The following is a 19,181-nucleotide window of genomic DNA, read 5'->3' as shown; positions in this document are numbered from 1 at the left end:
TGTAATTTAAAAAAAAAATTTTTTTTTGATAAATGATGTTTAAACATTCTTCTCCCAGCACATATCTTCAGATAGGGTGGGTGAAAAAATCCACATAAGAACAGTTTCTGTCCAAATGTTGAATTAGTAGTTTCAAAGTCAAGAGGGTTTTTCCTGCTGGCTCTTAAAGCTTTGTGTATATCAAGGGTAGGGAACCTTTGGCCTGCAGGCTGTGGACCCATCTGGCAATCTCCCCCAGGCCCAACCCACTTCACAAGCACCCAGAGATAACAGCAAGGGCCCCCCTGTGCAGCACTTGCCTTCCTAGTGGTTTAGGTCAGCTGCTGCTGGATCCTAACCTTGGTTCCAAGAGACTTGTTAACAAGACAGAGATTGGGCCTAGTAAATTTTATTCAGAGGCTGCACTAGCTGGATCGCAAGTATGGTCATCCACCAGCACTCATTTCCTAGTAGGTTTAGGTCTATTTGCTGCATAAAACTTGGAGGGAACTATCCGAAATGCATTTTATTTCCGGAGTGAAGAGGCAAAACAATTTCTCAGGAAATCACTTTGCGACAAGCCGATTGGCGGTAGGTTCAAGACAGACAAAAGAAAGTTGGCTTCGTGCCACGCATCGTCAACCTGTGGGCCCCTCTGCCAGAAGACACGGTTGTAGATAGCTATGATGCAAAATGGCCTGGAAAAGGGATCAGAGAAATTAAAGGCGCAGCCCTATGGATGTTTAAACAGAAAAAGGCCTACAACTGCCAGCATGCCCCAAAGGAATGGCTACAGCCATTCCCCTTAGCTATTTATTACATTTCCATTCTTGTTTAATGTTATTTATTTATTACATTTCTATACCGCCCAATAGCTGAAGCTCTATTTTCATTGTTTATTAAGTTTTGTATTATTAAATATCTCTTTTGCTAGTCTCCCCCAACCCACCTCTCCTTTTTAACAATTTTTTTTAGCGCACTTGACAAGACACTCCAGCTGCATAGGTGCGTGGGGGCGTGGCCTGATGATGCACCCTGGGAAATGCCCCGCCCACTTCCGACCTTGTCCTGGAGAGGATCTCCGTAGCGCCAGCAGCCGCCGGCCGGCTTTGCTACTGTTGCCGCTTGCCTTAGTTATTCTTTGCAGCGGTGATCTCGCGTCCTGGTCTTCTCTGCAGGTAAGAACTGCAGAGACCCTCCATCCTGGCGTTGCATGCGTGCGTGGATGGATGGGTGGGTGCGTGCGTGCGTGCGTGCATGGGGTCTCCTAGAGATCCCCTTCCCCAGTTTTTTTCTATTTATTGCCCCATCGCTGGTGCGAGGAGGTGTCCTCCTCCTTTCTCCCCCCACAGAGCTGGCCCTCCGGCCTTCGCAATCTGCCTTTTCTTTCATGTTCTCCTCCCTTGCTGCGTTTTCCTGACGCAGATGCGAGGCAGCGAGGTAACAGAGCCTCCTCCTTCAAAGACCCGACTCTAAACAAAGTCCAGGCTTCACTTGAGTTTAATCCCTGAACCTGTGAATTCCCTAAGGCAGAGGTAGGCAACCTGGCGCCCTCTAGATGTCTTGGACGACAACTCCCATGAGCCCCATCCAGCATGGCCGGGGGTCAGCGATGATGGGAGCTGTTGTGCAAAACACCTGGAGAGCGCCGGGTTGCCTGCCCCTGCCGTAAGGGGTGTCGTGGAGTAAGACTGCAGAGCTCAAATCCCATAGGAACAGCTGAAGCAGCTGTATCTGGAGCCAGGTCACCGGTGCAATTAGCCTGGTCCTCCACCTGCCTGTAGCTCAGACAGAAAAGGGTTTGTCCTGCTCATCACCTGCTACCTGGGCTCCTTTTTAGACAGGAGAAGCTGGGGGTTGAACCCGGGACCTTCTGTCTGCCAGCCAGGAAGGTGTTCTCTCTCCAAGCCGTGACTCCCTCCCTTAAGTAGATGTAAATCCAATTTAAGCGCATGGATGTTATGGGTGACTTTTGCCCTTGCCTGCCCTGCAGGGTTATTGTGAGGGTAAAGATAGCTGTTTATTATATTTATAATTAAACACCTCATAAAACTAGTTCTCTGGGGATAATGCCATACGTGTCCCCTCCCAGTTTTGTAGAGCAGGGGCAAGGAAACTTGTGCCTGCCGGGGGCGTTGGACTACAACTCCCATCATCAGCCAGCGTGGCCTGAGCTGACATACTTTCCCTTTGCAGCTTGGGTAAGCCACAGCTAGTCCTCAAGCATTTGGGAATAGGCACAGGGCCTTACAGGGCAGAAGAATAACTTCTGAGGTGTTTGAACCCCCATGCCTCTCGTTTTTAAAATTACTGAGTCACCAAGAGAAGTAACATGAAATTGGGAGCCCTGTTTGGCCGTTTGCAAATGCAGCTCTTGGGTCTGCCTGAGTGTGTGCGTGTGTCTTTCTCTCCTGTGTTTGAATCCATTGCAAATTGTTTGGATATCTCAGCAGCCTGTTGGCACCATCAGGAACTCTGGTTGTCCATCTCAGTCATCTGATGCTCTGACTTGGATTCCTGCATTGAGCAGGGTGTTGGACTCTATGGCCTTGTAGGCCCCTTCCAACCCTACTATTCTATGATTCTATGACTCATAGTACCTGGTCCTTTTAACTGGAGAGGAACCTGGGATCTTCTGCCCACAAACCTGGGGTCTTCTGCTGCTGAGCTAAGATCCATCCCCATCGCATTTGTAGCTACACCTTTTAAAACTGAGCAATTCCATAATTAAAAAAAATAATAATCAGGCTACATTTGGTAGGAGTGTGTTAGATAAAATCAGGAGGACAGCTGTGTGTAAAATGTGACGGATTTGATTAATTGGATGTCATTAGGCAGCTCTGCTGAAAGTTCATTTTTGTAACTGTTTTTCCCACCCTCTTTACTGTAGGTTTCTCTTAAGTGGGATGACTTGGCAGATTCCCCTGGATAGCTGGCTCTGTAGATGAATGTTTGCTAGGGTGTTAAACAGGCCTAACTGATTTGAATGGAAGTTTGGCCAAAGCATATTCTGTCTACAGTTTTGTGAGTTCCTTCCCAGCCAAGATTGGATGCACCAATCCCCCCCCCCCCCGCGTCTGTGCCTTTAAACAGCAGAACCTTTCCTTGGCATTGAGGATGCAGTGATGATAAAAGCTTGACCAGATGAATAGTTGCCTGTTATGCAGGTGTTAATGACACAGGAATTCTGTCTGTGGAGAGCAGAAAGGAGGGAAGAAAGATAGCAACGCTACCCATTCTTTTGTATATGAATAGCTAGATTTTTTTAAAAGAACTTGTCTCATTTTGGAGCTAATACACAAATATATTTTGAAAGTCCAGATGGTATGATATAATAAAGGCCCTTTATTATATATATATATATATATATATATATATATAATGTATATTATATTATATTATAATTATATAATTATATTATATATTATTATATTATATATAATAAAGGCCCTGTACAAATGTACAGATTACTAATGTTTTGTGGATTCAATCTGTAAAAAAAAAAAAGTTGGATTAGTTTTTATGTAATATTTGTAAGCCTCATTTTTCTACCTGATTATTTTTTGTGTTCTGGGTTGAAAAGGCCCAAGACTGAACACGAACAAAATGGGATGTAAGGTATTGTGTGCTTGTGTATCTGACAAGTAATGGCATTGAGGATTTAAGCAGCCGTGTACTAAAGACCATTTAAAGCTCATTTTCTCCCTCTCTTTTTCCCCAGTCCTCCAATTCTTGTGTTTGATTAGAGAGGTTAAAATCAAGACTATTCTAGAGACCTGAGCAAAAAAAATCAGAACATGTCACCTCAGATCTGCTGTCTAAGGGGTACCTGATCTGTTACCCTGAGTGAGACAAAGCTGGAGGATGTGATGTTGATAGGTTTCCCTGGTTATAGCTAAAAGAATAAGGGATGTTTGGTGGGGGCGAGAGAAATAGAAATGCAAACAAAACAGAAATGTAGAGGAGAGCCAGAAAGGTCTAGTGGTTATAGTGTCAAAGTAGAACCAGAGAGACCCAGGTTAAAATCCTAATGCAGCCACGGAGCTTACTGGGTGACCCCAGGCTAATCCCTCTTCCGCATCCTAAGCTTCCTCACAGGGTTGTTGTGAGAATAAAATGCTTGGAGGGGAGAGAACCATGTACACGCCACAATGAGCTCTCTGAAGGAAGGGTAGGGTACAGATGTAATTAACATGGGGGGAGCAATCCTACCGGGATGGGCGGCCGCCTCCAAACTTGGAGGCGACTGCCTATCCAATACAGGGCAGGAGAAGCACGGAGGAAATCATCCCCTCCATGCTTCAGCCACCCTGCATTTGCGGCTGGATGGTCGATTTTGGCTGTCTAACTGCAGGAAGGTGGAGCGGGGGAAGCAGCTGCCAGATGACACGTTGGATGTCCTGTACTGGAATTTCCGCCTTCCCCGCCCCAGAACGCCCCCTGGAATGCCCCGTTTTCACCACCCATGCTCCTGATCGTGGAGCATGGGGCCATTCCAAGCTGCCTGCGAGGCAGCATGATCGGGGGGGAAGGTTGGTTCTCATAGAACTGACCTTGGAGCGTGGGCTCCGGGGCCACTTCCCAGAAACCAACATATCCTATGGCCATCTAGCTGCTGACTAGCGGCCATAGGATTGCTCCATTAGGGTGCAATCCTATGCATGTTTAGACAGAGAAAAGGCCTACAACTCCAAGCATTCCCCAGCCAGAGTTGTAGGCCTTTTCTTTGTCTAAACATGCATAGGATTGCGCCCTTAATTTAAAAATTATAAGATTAATCTGAAAATTGTTGTTGTTGTTGTTGTTCAGTCATTCAGTCGCGTCCGACTCTTCGTGACCCCATGGACCATAGCACGCCAGGCCTTCCTGTCCTGCACTCTCTCCCGGAGTGTGCTCAAGTCCATATTCATTGCACCAGCGATGCTATCTAGCCATCTCATCCTCTGCCGTCCCCTTCTCCTTTTGCCTTCAGTCTTTCCCAGCATCAGGGTCTTTTCCAGAGAGTTTTCTCTTCGCATTAGGTGGCCAAAATATTGGAGCTTCAGCTTCAGTATCTGTCCTTCCAATGAGCACTCAGGGTTGATTTCCTTTAGGATGGACTGATTTGACCTCCTTGCAGTCCAGGGGACTCGTAAGAGTCTTCTCCAGCACCACAGTTCGAAAACATCAATTCTTCGGCGCTCAGCCTTCCTTATAGTCCAGCTCTCACAGCCATACGTTACTACTGGGAAAACCATAGCTTTGATTAGACGGACCTTTGTCGGCAAGGTGATGTCTCTGCTTCTTACTATGCTGTCTAGGTTTGCCATAGCTTTCCTCCCAAGGAGCAAGCGTCTTTTAATTTCATGGCTACAGTCACCGTCTGCAGTGATCTTGGAGACCAAGAAAATAAAATCTGTCACTACTTCCATTTCTTCCCCCTCTATATGCCAGGAAGTGATGGGGCCAGATGCCATGATCTTCGTTTTTTTAATGTTGAGTTTCAAACCAGCTTTTGCACTCTCCTCTTTCACCCTCAACAAGAGGCTCTTTAGATCCTCTTCATTTTCTGCCATTAGGGTGGTATCATCTGCATATCAGAGGTTGTTGATAATTCTCCCAGCAATCTTAATTCCAACCCGTGATTCATCCAACCCAGCGTTTCTCATGATGTACTCTGCATATAAGTTAAATAAGCAGAGTGACAATATGCAGCTTTGTCGTACTCCTTTCCCAATTTTGAACCAATCGGTTGTTCCATGTCTGGTTCTTACTGTTGCTTCTTGACCCTCGTACAGGTGTCTCAGGAGACAGGTAAGGTGGTCTGGTACCCCCATCTCTTTCAGAATTTGCCAGAGTTTGTTTGATCCACACAATCAAAGGCTTTAGCGTAGTCAGTGAAGCAGAAATAGATGTTTTTCTGGATTCTCTTGCTTTCTCCATGATCCAGCGAAAGTTGGCGATTTGATCTCTAGTTCCTCTGCCTCTTCGAAACCCAGCTTGTACTTCCGGTAGTTCTCGGTTCGTATACTGCTGAAGCCTAGCTTGTAGGATTTTGAGCATCACCTTGCTGGCATGTGAAATGAGCGCAATTGTGTGGTAGTTTGAACACTCTTTGGCATTGCCCTTCTTTGGAATTGGAATGTAAACTGACCTTTTCCAGTCTTGTGGCCGCTGTTGAGTGTTCCAAATCTGTTGGCATATTGAGTGCAGCACTTTAACAGCATCATCTTTTAGGATTTTAAATAGCTCTGCTGGAATACTGTCATCTCCACTAGCTTTGTTGTTACTAATGCTTCCTAAGGCCCACTTGACTTCACTGTCTAGGATGTCCAGCTCAAGTTCAGTGACCACACTATCATGGCTATCAGGGACATTCCGTTCTTTCCTGTATAGTTCTTCTGTGTATTCTTTCCACCTCTTCTTAATCTCATCTGCTTCTGTTAGGTCCCTGCCTTCTTTGACCTTTATCATGCCTGTCTTTGCACAAAACGTTCCCTTGAGATCTCCAATTTTCTTGAAAAGATCTCTAGTCTTTCCCATTCTGTTGTTTTCCTCGATTTCTTTGCATTGTTCATTTAAGAAGGCCTTCTTGTCTCTCCTTGCTATTCTCTGGAACTCTGCATTCAGTTGGATATATTTCCCCTTTCTCCCTTGCTTTTCGCTTCCCTTCTTTCCTCAGCTACTTGTAAAGCCTCATCAGACAGCCACTTGGCTTTCTTGCATTTCTTTTTCTTTGGGATGGATTTCGTTACTGCCTCCTGAACAATGTTACGGACCTCCATCCATAGTTCCTCAGGCACTCTGTCTATCAGGTCTAATCCCTTAAATCTATTCCTCACCTCCACTGTATAGTCATAAGGGATATGATTGAGGTCATACCGGAATGGTTTAGTAGTTTTCCCTACATTCTTCAATTTCAGCCAAAATTTTGCAAGAAGCAGCTCATGATCTGAGCCACAGTCAGCTCCAGGTCTTGTTTTTACTGACTGTATAGAGCTTCTCCATCTTCGGCTGCAAAGTACATAATCAATCTGATTTCGATATTGACCATCTGGTGATGTCCACGTGTAGAGTTGCCTCTTGTGCTGTTGGAAAAGAGTGTTTGCTATGATCAGCGTGTTCTCTTGACAAAACTCTATTAGCCTTTGTCCTGCTTCATTTTGTACACCATGGCCTGGTGTACAATGGCCAAGCATGCCTGTTATCCTGGTGATTTCTTGACTTCCTACTTTAGCATTCCAATCCCCTATGATGAAGAGGACATCTTTTTTTGGTGTTAGTTCTAGAAGGTGTTGTAGGTCTTCATAGAACCGATCAACCTCAGCTTCTTCGGCATCAGTGGTTGGGGCATAGACTTGAATTACTGTGATGTTGAATGGTTTGCCTTGGATTCATCCTGAGATCATTCTATCATTTTTAAGATTGTACCCCAGTACTGCTTTTCCCACCCTTTTGTTGACTATGAGTGCTACTCCATTTCTTCTAAGGGATTCTTGCCCACAATAATAGATATGATGGTCACCTGAATTAAATTCGCCCATGCCTGTCCATTTTAGTTCGCTGATTCCCAAGATGTCGATGTTCAATCTTGCCATCTCACGTTTGACCACCTCCAGCTTACCTTGATTCATTGACCTTACATTCCAGGTTCCTAAACAATATTGTTCTTTACAGCATCGGACTTTCTTTTCACCACCAGACACATCCACAGCTGAGTGTCCTTTCGGCTTTGGCCCAGCCACTTCACTCTTTCCGGCACTACTTGGAAATTCCCTCTGCTCTTCCCCAGTATATTGGACACCTTCCAACCCGAGGGGCTCATCTTCCGGCGTCATCTCTTTTAGCCTTGTGATACGTTCCATGGGGTTTTCTTGGCAAGAATACTGGAGTGGGTTGCCATTTCTTTCTCCAGTGGACCACATTTTGTCAGAACTCTCTGCCATGACCTGTCCGTCTTGGGTGGCCCTGCACGGCATAGCTTATGGCTTCACTGAGTTACGCAAGCCCCTTCGCCACAACAAGGCAGTGATCCATGAAGGGGAATCTGAAAATTGCTAGTCCATAAATAAGTTGGGCTGTTACCCAACTAAAGAAATCTTACTTGATAAGTTGTTTGAGGTTTCAGTCGTAATAAATTGAACTATTGGTTAAATTTGGATATGGATAAAAGCACAACTGTTCTTAAATGCCTGCCATCTGTAATTTGTATAATCACTTATTTTAATAAGAATAATTATTATATGAAGGTTGCGTGATTAATTGGGGACACATTAACTGAAGACACATTTATTTATGTACTTACAGCCCTTTTACCCCAGACTTCTGGCTCAGAGCAGCTTACGTATCTTAAGGAGCGCCTCCAGCAACACCAGACAGGCCGCTTAACAAGATCAGCCTTGGTGGCCTTCTCTCTGTCCCATCAGCCAAGACAGCTAGACTGGTGGGGATGAGGGAGAGGGCCTTTTCTGTGGTGGCCCCCATTCTGTGGAACTCCCTCCCTAGGGAACTCCGCCATGCCCCATCTTTAACGAGCTTCCGCCGTGCATTAAAATTGTGGTTGTTCAGGCAGGCATTTGGGGTGGGTTAGGGTATTTTAGAAAACGTTTTTATTGTAGAATTTTATTGTTTTAAACTGTTTTTTTATATGCTTTACATCGCCCAGGGTGGCTGGGTGACCAGCCAGATGGGCGATTAATAAATTTAATAATAATAATAATAAGTAACAAAGAAGAAATTCCTGCAGGCTGATGATCCAAAAAGCTATGACAAGAAAGGGGATGGGGAGAAAAGATCTTAGGGCACAATCCTATGCATGTTTAGACAGAAAAAGGGCCCACAATTCCCAGCATGCTGGGAGTTGTGGGACTTTTTTCTGTCTAAACATGCATAGGATTGTGCCCTTAGTTGATTTAAATATTACAATTACTAATAATTCAGATTTATAGCCCAGCTTTCACCTTCTGACTCCAAGGTGGGGTGCATGAATATCAATAATAAAATAGTATAAAACAATGTAAAACTTCAAGGAAAACCTAAATTCATACCAATTCAGAACACAGCTTCACTGCAGGGGAAAATGACCTCATCCTTCAACCACTTCCAAAGGCCTGGCTAAAGAGGTCCATCTTGACTTGCTGACTGAATGCATACAATGAAAGCTCCAGATGCACTTCAGAGGGGAGGGAGCTCCACAACCTCGGGGCCACTACAAGAGAAGACCCTTCACACACCACTCACGGCCCACTACAAACTTCCTAGTGTGGCAGTATTGATAACAGGGCCTCCCCTGCTGATCTTAGAACCTGGGCTGATTAATCAGTTAGACATTGCAGCCCTATCAATAAGGAGTCTCTCAATTAGAAGATGGATGAACTATTCCGAAAAATGGTTTCTCCCTCCACCATGACAAGTTTCACCTGTAGCAGGATGCTGCAGTGAAGTGTTTTTCCATCATGTTCTTTCTGCGACAGATAACTTGAGACCACTTTGTCAGATGCAGGAAGTGTTATTTTTGCAATACACACCTGGGCGTTGAGGGGAGGCAATTGTAAACAGTGAAGCCAAAAAGCCGTGAATGTAAGAGGTACCTTCTGTGGCATTTCTTTTCAATGTTGGGGGCTGTACTGCATTTGTGGATTTTTGGTCCCACTGTTCACAATTATCTCCTTCTCACACACATACATCGGTGCCTACATGTCTGTCTGTCAACCAAGGATAACATCCACAAAAGCGTCTGCCACAACAAATACATATGTGTGTGTGTGTGTGTGTATCTCTATCTATCTATCTATCTATCTATCTATCTATCTATCTATCATCTTTGTTGTAACTGAGGAGCACAATTGCCCCTCTGGCATTTAATTCAGGTGAGATATATTTCAACTTCCCAGAACTATAATGGCTTGGGAAAGGTTGGTGTTCTACCTCCTCTCCTCAAACTCTTTCCACACATGTTGGAAAGTTGGAGTGGGGACTCTAGTCCACATTAGTGTCTCAGAAGGCAAAGTCAGGAAGTAGGACTTGCTCACGGTTAATGAATCCAGGGTACTGGTGTACAGAGTAACTCACAGCCAGTAGGCCGTAGGGACTGCCTAGGACAGCAGGACTGAAGAGGGCAAATTGATAAACCTTTGTGCGTGTGGAGGGCAAAGCTGGTGTTAGCGCTTGGGATCAAGTACCTTCTGAGGACCGCACCCCTGCAGAGGGCCACAGACACCCCCCTCCAAAGCCTCCTCCTCGCTATTGCCTGTTTGCCTAAATCTCTCCAAGCATGCAAGCAATGACGAGTGTTCAGAGCGTGAGGAGATGGAGTATCACATCAAGGGTATGTGTGTGTTCAGTTTGTCTACACGTGCGCACACACCCCTACAACAGCCTTCCCAAAGCTGGTGCCCTCCAGATAGTTTAGCCTACAACTCCTATTATCTCTGGCTGGCTGTGGATGATGGGATTTGTAGTCTGATGCGTCGCAAGACCGCTAGGGTGGGGAAGGTTGTCCTGGGCCCATAGGGTCTGTCTCCAACCCTCCCCCTCCCCCATATGGTTTTCATTGTTATTCTGGATTAAATAAATCAAAATACAAGGGGGTGATCTTGTGTGTGGAGATCCCAGTTTAAGGACGGGTGTTGCCCGTATTCTCCATTAGCATGGCTCCCAGTGGGTACTGGTTGTTTTTTATTGGAGGGTTGCAAACATCTCTCCAGGAGGGGCCGGCCTTGTTCCGTCTCCATGGCAACAGCTGGGAAAAGATCCGTCACCCTGGGTTCTCCTTCTCGGCGTTTAAGGGTTTTAGGCCTCGCTCCTCAGAGAAGAGGATATCCGGATTTGGATACCAGCCCGCTATTTAATTGGGCATGTTTTTGTAAGCAAGCGTGGCATTCGGAGTGTCCACTGCTGCCCTGCCCCACCTAGGAACCCATGAAAGGGCGGGAAAACATCAGTTAACTTAGGCAAAACACATTTGTTTGGTGTGTGTTTTTGGAGCTGAATTCTAATATAAAAGGGAGTAATTCAGGCCTAAGCGTTCTGTAGCAGATTCAGATGGGGAGCAGTTGCTGGAGATGGGAAAGCAGCTGGACCAGCGAAGGGGGCCCTGTTGGTTTTACTTGTGGGTGGCAAGAGTGGAGGGAGCAGTTTAGCATCACCGGATGAGACAATTCATGCCGCCGGCCGCCCACCCGTTAGAGGCCCCAGGGCCAAATCTCAACTGGCCAGAAATGTCACCTGGTTGGTTCGTTCCAAGTATTTTATCTTGCTCTTCCGTCCAAAGGCTCCCAGAGTGGTTTACAAGAATCAATAATTGGCTTGATGCTCTCTTGCATCTCTTCAGCTCCAGTTGTTGTTATGTTGTTGTTATGTTGTTGTTGTTGTTGTTACTAATTTTATTTGTATTTGATTTTATTACATTATGAATTGCCCTGTAGCCAAAGCTCTCAGGGCAACATACATGATTAAAAACCAATAAAATAAAACCACAAACATGTAAAAGAATTTAAAAGCAACAGCAACAGTAATTTGAAATAATTTTAAAAGGAAGCCACTAAAACACAGAAAAGGATTGTTTTAAAATGCAGCTTTAAATTTATTTAAAAAATAAAACAAGCAGCCGTTGTTGTTTTTTAAAGGCCTGGGAGAATAAAGAGATCTTTGCCTGGCACCGAAAAGTCAACAAAGTACATGCCAGGCAGAACTCTCTAGAAAATGTATTCTACAATTTGAGGGCCACCACAGAAATATTTAAAAAATTTCTCAGTTGTGTATTGAAGTCCTAAGCATGCTTACTCAGAACCAAGTTCTACTGAGGTCAGTGGGACTTACTATGTTGTAAACGTTCTTAGGATTGCAGCCTTAGAGAGTAGGCTGGAATGGCAAGATGGCTGCCAGAGCACCTCCATTTTAAAAGGACTACAGTGGAGACTCTCATGTTTACTCAGAAGTAAGTCCCACTAAGTAAACACGGGTTCAGTGGGACTTATAGGCTGAGTTCTCTGGGTCTTACTCCCTTATAACCACGCTTAGGATTGCTGCCTTAGAGAGAAGGCTGGAGGGGCAAGATGGCTGCCGGAGCACCTCCATTTTTAAACTACTTCTGTGCACTGGCCAGAGACCTTCATTCCTCTGAGCCTTGAAAGGTTGGTCTTCTCTCCATACAGGCTGTGACAAGGCAAGTGCAGCCTTTCTTAGCTTGTCCCACTTAAAATGGTAGAGCAGCCTGAAGGAAGCAGGGCCTACATGACAGGGTTTTGAAGGAGGAAGCGTTTTGTGACACAACAGGAAAGAGGAGACGTTTGGACAAGGGAAGGGTCTGGTTTGAGCCCTGGTGGAAACAGGAGAGAAAGGAGGGCGCTAAGCTTGAATTTGGCTAAGTTGTGTTGATTCTTGCAGTCACCATGCCTGTGATTTTGGTCAGAAGGGGCTCAGTGCATTGTAGGCTAAAGTTCTGGGCCACTTTCCAAAATGTGGATTGTTGAATGAACATGTGGAGTCCATTGCTTGTCAGACCCTGTTTCAGGCGAGTGAGTCCCTGATTCCCAACACGTGGTCAGATGTATCTGATAAAGCGGACTGTGTCCACGAAAGCTTATGCCAGTATAAATCTATTAGGCGTTTTAAGTTTGTTGTTTTTGCTGCAACAGACTAACATGGCCACCCCTCTGGGAACAGGTAGAAAAGGTTTCCTAACGCACCAAATCACCCGAGAGTTAATACAAAGGGAGACCTTCCCACAGCAAGAGGAGAGGTCTGTGCCAAAAATCTGATTCAGATTTGCCGTTTCAAGATTCAGTCATACATGTTATGTTCTCTTCTCTCTTGCAGGAACAGCTGGGCGGCCATGTTGGCTTTAACTCTGGACTAGGAGGCTCCCTGTTTCTCCTTCCTCTTCCCTCTCCTCTCGCTGTTTCTCCACCTCTACCTCACTCCAGGACAAGCTGAAGATGCGGGCCTGGAAAGCAGTGGCTGGCACACTGGCCTTCACAGGCGTGGACGTAACAGTAACCACGTTGCTGTACGAACGCAGCCGTGGCACCAGGAGCATCCTTCTGGACCTGAAGCACTTCAACATCTTTGACTCCATGCTGGACATCTGGGGCGTCTGCTTGTACAGGAGTTGCTTGCTGTTGGGCGCTGCCATTGGGGTCGCCAAAAACACCAACTATGGCCCCAAGCGGTTGAAAGGGTCCCAGATTTTTATCACGCTGGTCTGCCTCACGGCAGGGATTTACGCCTTGGTTAAGCTGCTGCTCTACTCGGAAGTGAGGAAGACCATCAAGGACCCATGGTTCTGGAGCTTGTTTGCCTGGACGTATGTGTCACTGGCAGCCACGTTCTCCCTGTGGCAGCTGCTGTCCTCTGTGAGGCCTTCCAGGGAGACCTTGGGCGTCAATTCCGAATCTAGGACAGAAGCAGAGGAAATTGGGGACCCGAGTTCTCCCGGTGCTCAGGAAAAAAAAGAGGAAGCCTCAGCGGCCACGATTTGTAAGCTCTTGTCTTACACCAAACCAGATGCTCACTTGCTTGCTGTGGCCTTTTTCTTCCTCTTACTTGCTGCTTTAGGTGAGTGACTTCAAAGGTATCCATGTCTGTCTTTGATCCCACTGCTGCTAATAATGAATGCTCATTAATTATTAATTATTTTCAAGTGTTCAAAGCACTTGACTTACAATATCTTGTGGTCCTTACAGCAGCCCTGTAAGTATTCCTATGCCCTTATTGGGGTGTGGTGGGTGGGAGATAAAACTGGGAGCCTGTAGCTCGCCCAAAGTCATCTAAGGGAGATTCAAATGGGTGACTTCCTAATTTGTAGCTCGGTCCCTGAGCCGCGATGCTACACCAACTCAAGCTTAGCCAGAATGGGTGAAATGGTTGCTTTATACCACGTCTTAAGTGTAAAGATTCAACAGAGTTTCCTGTTTTGGGGGGGTTGCCTTTAATCTCCCTCATCATTTGTTGTCTCCCCAACAGGAGAAACATTCCTGCCCTACTACACAGGCCGAGCCATTGATGGAATAGTAATCCAGAAGAGTATGGACCAATTTTCCATGGCAGTGGTGATCATGGCCCTTCTAGCCATAGGAAGGTAGCCTTCTTAAGAGTTATTGGTGAATTGTACTACCCCTATTGCAGTTTTGGTGTAACCCAAAACCAGGCCGGAAAACATCCTTGTCACCTTGCGTGCCTGTGCGTGTATGTAGTGGTGTGGTATGGGTGTTACTCAGGAGGGTGTGCCTTCCGTATTCTTTCCCAGTGGATCTTGGGTATGGGAACCAACTCTGTATCTTTTTCCTTGCAGAGAAGATCATGTTCAGCTATGTCATGTGATGCTCTCCCAGAATTCTCCTATTTTCTGTCTTCTAGAGAGGAAATAGCCTTCCTCTCTGTGGTTAAGAACACAAGTGCCATGCTGGATCAGACCAAGGGTCCTTCTAGTCTAGCATTCTGTTCACACAGTGGCCAACCAGCTGTCGACCAGGAACACACAATCAGGACACGAGTGCAGCAGCACCCCCCCACACCCATGTTCCCCAGCAACTGGCATACACAGACTCACAGCCTCTGTTACTGGAGGTAGCACATAGCCATCAAGACTAGTTGGTTTTCAAAAGGTATCCTAAGAAGTTTCTAAGCAATCCTTTCTCTGGTAATATTCACATGAACAACAGTTCAGGAGCAGTATATTCTCCTTTTTAAAAGAAGAGCCCATACTCCTGTTCCATCTTCACTTTAATTCCCCGTGTGTGTATGTTTGTTTCAGAGATACAGACAGACAGAAAATTCTCCTTTGAAATCAGCACAGAAGTTAAAGCTTGTGTATTTAATTTAATTTAAATATGTACACCCTACTACTTTAGTTGAAATGAAATTACAAATAAAGGTTTGTTAGATTGAATTAATTGTTCGTGTGAACATAGCAGTGGGTGGTACCACTTTCAGCTTCTCTTGACTTTTCCATATGCTCTGTTCTCAGAGCTAGACCACAGCCTGATGTCAGAAGTATATTTTGCTACACAAGCTGGTCCCTATGCAAGGAGTCAGGCACCATCATATCCTTGGAACCATCTCACAGTAAAAGAAGGGTGTCAAATGTGAGGTGTTGAGGCCTCCTCTATGGCCCGAGGCACTCCTATGCAATTCGATCACTTTCAAGGCTAAGAAGCCACAAACAGCAGGCTGACGTACTTAACTGTAAGGGGATCTGCTATTGAAATGGCTCCATCTTGCCGTTTCGATTGCCTTGCGGACTTGAGACAACTTTCCAGCAAGTTGCCATTCCTTGAATTGGGAGAGGAGAGGCAGGCTAACGCCAGGAAGTGGATGCTGAGAGGGTATCCTCTTTCAGACCCACCTTTGTCCACTGCCCTCATGGATTTCTCTCTCTGCCAGGAATAAATTCACAGTAGCCAGAGGCTTTGCATGGTTTGTGTCTGCATTACAGACAACCCCCAAAGCAGAGATGCAACCTTATATCTGCATCTCTTTACAACCTTTGGCAACACCTTTTCTTTTCCTATGGAGTGAAAGCTGGGGTGCAAACCTTCACCATGTCTTGACTAAAATTTGGTAGAGGAGCCAGGTCAAAGCGCTTGGAGTGGGTGGGTAGATCCAGACGGCTGGCCACCCCTGCTTTCAAGCAAGTGTGGTGAAATCAGCAACTCTCAGGGTGGTAGTAAACGTATCTTGAAGCAGTCGGTTTTGCTATGTCTGAAAACCACCAGCTTGACCTGCCGCGTGCCCCAGTCTCTGTCTTGTTTTCCCTTTCACGTGGTAGGACTGGGCTGAGGGGTTGTGTGTTGGTGTCCGTCTGTCCTATAACATCTCTTATCTGCAATCAGCTCATTTGCCGCAGGTGTCCGGGGCGGGGTCTTCACCCTCGTGTTCGCTAGGCTGAACATCCGGCTTCGCAACAAACTCTTCCGGTCGCTGGTCTCACAGGAAATGAGCTTCTTTGATGAAAATCTTACCGGTGGGTTTCTCTGTCCATCTCGCAAGACTTTTCATTTGGGTCATAAATTGAGAAGTCTAGAATTATGCTGGAGGGACTATCTATTTCCACCCACACTTGGGCTGGCTTTAACCCTGGGGGCTGCTTCTCCCTAGATCCACTTTCTGCCATTGTGCTCAGGTGACCAAACCCCACTCCTTATGCCCTCGTTGCTAGAGATATGCACTGTGGCAGCAAGAAGCAGGGCTTTAGCTTAAGGAGCTCCTTAGTTTTCCCCCATATGAACCTGCCTGGCATTTGACTTCAGGGGAATCCCTTTTCTCTGTCCCACCAACATTGGAGGCACGTTTGCTTGGGGTGTGAGACAGGGCCTTCTCGGTGCTTACTCCCAGGCTCTGGAACTCCCTGCCCAGGGAGGCCAGGTTGGCTCCTCCCTGTTTGTTGTCATTCCACTGGCAAGGAAGGACATTTTTTTATTCAGGCAGGCTTTGGATATATAAGCTGGTTTGTTGCTACAATGTTTTTTAACTGGTTGGCTTAATATTTCTATTTTATTGGTTATTTCAGTTCTGTTTTAATTGATTTGTTTTTATGTTCTGATCAAGATCTTGTTTTTATCTGCATTTTACTATTGTTAGCCATCTTGAGCACCACTTGGGCAGAAAGGTGGGCTATAGAGTCAATAAATAAACTATCGCAAACCAGCTCCTTCTCAGGCTTTTTTCCACTAAGGGCTTCAAGACACTTTCTTTTTTTTTTACTTTAACAAAAATTGGTTGACTAAGGGCGCAATCCTATGCATGTTTAGACAGAGAAAAGGCCTATAACTCCCAGCATTCCCCAGCCCTAAAAGCACTATCCTGTGCACTTTTAGATGGAAAGAAGTCCTAAAGCTCCCAGCATTCCCCAGCCAGCCATGCTGGCTGGGGAATGCTGCGTTTGTAGGACTCCTTTAAACATACATAGGATTGGGCACTCAGTAGTTCTTCAAGCTATTTTTATAAACGTTTGCTGCTCTGTTAAATTTGTTCTTTAAATATTGTCCCCCCACTTCAAACACTGGAAAAGCGATAACTTTTCAATACTGGAAAAGCGATTACTAAAAAACCCTATAAATATTGTAAACAATTCATATATAAAAGCGGTATCACTCGTTTGTCAGTACCATTTGCTTAGTTAGTACTTGCGGCAACTCTCTGAGCTAAGTCATTATTCCCATTTTACAGATGGTGAACCAAGGCTGATAGGATGTGCTCAAAGCCACCCGGTGCCAGGTCCAGCAAAACACTAGCCATGGGTTGACCAGGCTCCTAAACGTCTGACGCTTATATAATTTATACTGTATGAATTAGAGTGTTTTTACAGAGTAGAATAAGCCCACCCACAAAAGAAAATGTAGGTTTGGCCCAGAGGAGCTTACAATTTAAATGCTGACAGAGTCAGGAGCAAGAAGGAAGGAAAAGGGTAATGGTATTGGCATAGTTAAGCTATGGAATTCGCTACCGCAAGATGCAGTGACGGCCACCAGTTTGGATGGCTTTAAAAGGGGGCTAGACAAATTCCTGGAGGAGCAGGCTATCCATGGCTACTAGTCCTGATGGCTACATGCTACCTCTAGTATCAGAGTCAGTGTGCCTATGTACAGCAGTTGCTGGGGAACATGAGTGGGAGGGTGCTGTTGCATTCAAGTCCTGCTTGTGGGTTTTCTATGGGTAGCTGGTTGGCCGCTGTGTGAACAGAATGCGGGACTAGATGGACCCATGGTTTGATCCAGCAGGGCTTTTCTGGTGTTCTTATGGCTTGTGGAAACGCAAATACACATAACTCTTTTTGGTTTGGGGTGTGGATTTAGGGCTTCACAGCAAGGATAGGTTTTGAGTAGTACTTGAAGAATGTGAGGTGTGCTCTGGGCAGAAATTCCAGGCACAGGAAGCAGCAAGGGAGAAAGAGCAGAGCCATTTAAGGGGAGCCAGGAGAGCTTTGGATGGCTGAATATGCATTTTGCTTGCTTCACGAATCATGCTACTTTTACAATTTTATTAAACTTATATTATGTTTTATTTTATGCTTTTAATTGTGAACTGCCCAGAGAGCCTCAGCTGTTGGGCAGAATATAAACGTAATAATGATAACAATCACGCTGTGCTACATAACAGACATGTGCAGCTTCTGTTTCTTGAAGCAACCAGAACTTTGGGATCCAGGTAAATGCTCAAGCTGTGCATCAAGGTCTGGGGGCATGCGCATGTGGGAATTCTGACCTGGAACAGCAGCCTCCCTCCTGCACACTGTCTCATGTCATAAATGTCTTCTGCAGCTCCCCTCCATTTCGAAGGATTTTTCCATGTGGCCTGGAAGAAGCTGCTCTTAAAGAAAGGCCACTCTTTGGAACTGGTTGCACAGTTCTTTGGGCCCTGGCCTAAGGGTTTTTTAAGCAAAGGGCGCATTTTAGCCTCTCCATGGTCTGGCCAGTGTGTTTGAAGGTTCTGGTGGCCAGCTTCCATCTGACGAGAAGGCACCACAGGATCCTTGGATCCCTGCCTTTCAGCATCACGGGGGGGGGGGGGGGCACTCGAGGCTTGCTCAGTTTCTCAGATCAGCAACAGGGAGCAAATGTTGAACATATAAAGAAATAATACGCTGGTTTTATTGTTGCCTTTCATTGTTGTTTTTACTGTTTTTATCACTTCTAACTGTTTTTATGCATTTTAGTGCTGTAAGCCACCTTGGGAGGGCTTCTTCCCTGAAAGGTAGCCAAGAAATGTTTTAAATAAATGAATAAAATAAGGGAGCAATCCTATGGCCACTAGACACTGTCTAGAGGGCCATAGGATATGCTCTTTTCCAGGAACCAAACTCAGAACCCGCGCTCTGAGGTTGGTTCCCAGAAAACTGACCTCCCCCTACGTCCGTGCTGCCTTGGAGACAGCGCGGAGAAGCCCCGTTCTCCACGCTTGCAAGAGGAGCACGGAGAGACTGAAAAGGGACATTCCAGGGGGCATTGCGGGGAGGGCGGGGCTGAGTGTACGACACATCTTATGTGTCGTACACGCAGCCTCCTCTCCCGGCCATCCCCCCACAGCTAGACAACTGAAAGAGGCTGTCTAGTGGAAAATAGCAGGGCAGGAGAGGCATGGAGGGAACGATCCCCCCTGTTTCTTTCCTGCCTTGCTTAGGATAGGCGGTTGCCTCCAAGTTTGGAGGCAGCTGCCTATCTTGATAGGATTGCACCCTAAATGAATAAACTTGGGCTCAGTTAAAGCAGATGGGGACAGAAGCT

General features: G+C 45.9%; 1 protein-coding gene across 1 annotated transcript in view; it reads left to right on the top strand.

Moving 5' to 3' along the window:
• The window catches only part of ABCB9 (ATP binding cassette subfamily B member 9), a 40,206-nt gene continuing 21,025 nt past the window's right edge, over positions 1–19,181 (top strand). The window contains exons 1-4 of the mRNA XM_084820047.1: positions 1–1,157; positions 12,778–13,515; positions 13,924–14,038; positions 15,792–15,922. Coding sequence (XP_084676173.1) covers positions 12,897–13,515; positions 13,924–14,038; positions 15,792–15,922 — 865 coding nt within the window. The 5' untranslated portion in view covers positions 1–1,157; positions 12,778–12,896. The remainder of the gene's footprint in view (positions 1,158–12,777; positions 13,516–13,923; positions 14,039–15,791; positions 15,923–19,181) is intronic.

The sequence above is a fragment of the Heloderma suspectum genome, chromosome 13, assembly GCF_057233095.1.
Source record: "Heloderma suspectum isolate Gila_16-S chromosome 13, 16-S_ref, whole genome shotgun sequence".
Lineage (NCBI taxonomy): Eukaryota > Metazoa > Chordata > Lepidosauria > Squamata > Helodermatidae > Heloderma > Heloderma suspectum.
Note: the sequence above shows the minus strand (reverse complement) of the source record. Positions and strands in the feature narration are given on the sequence as shown.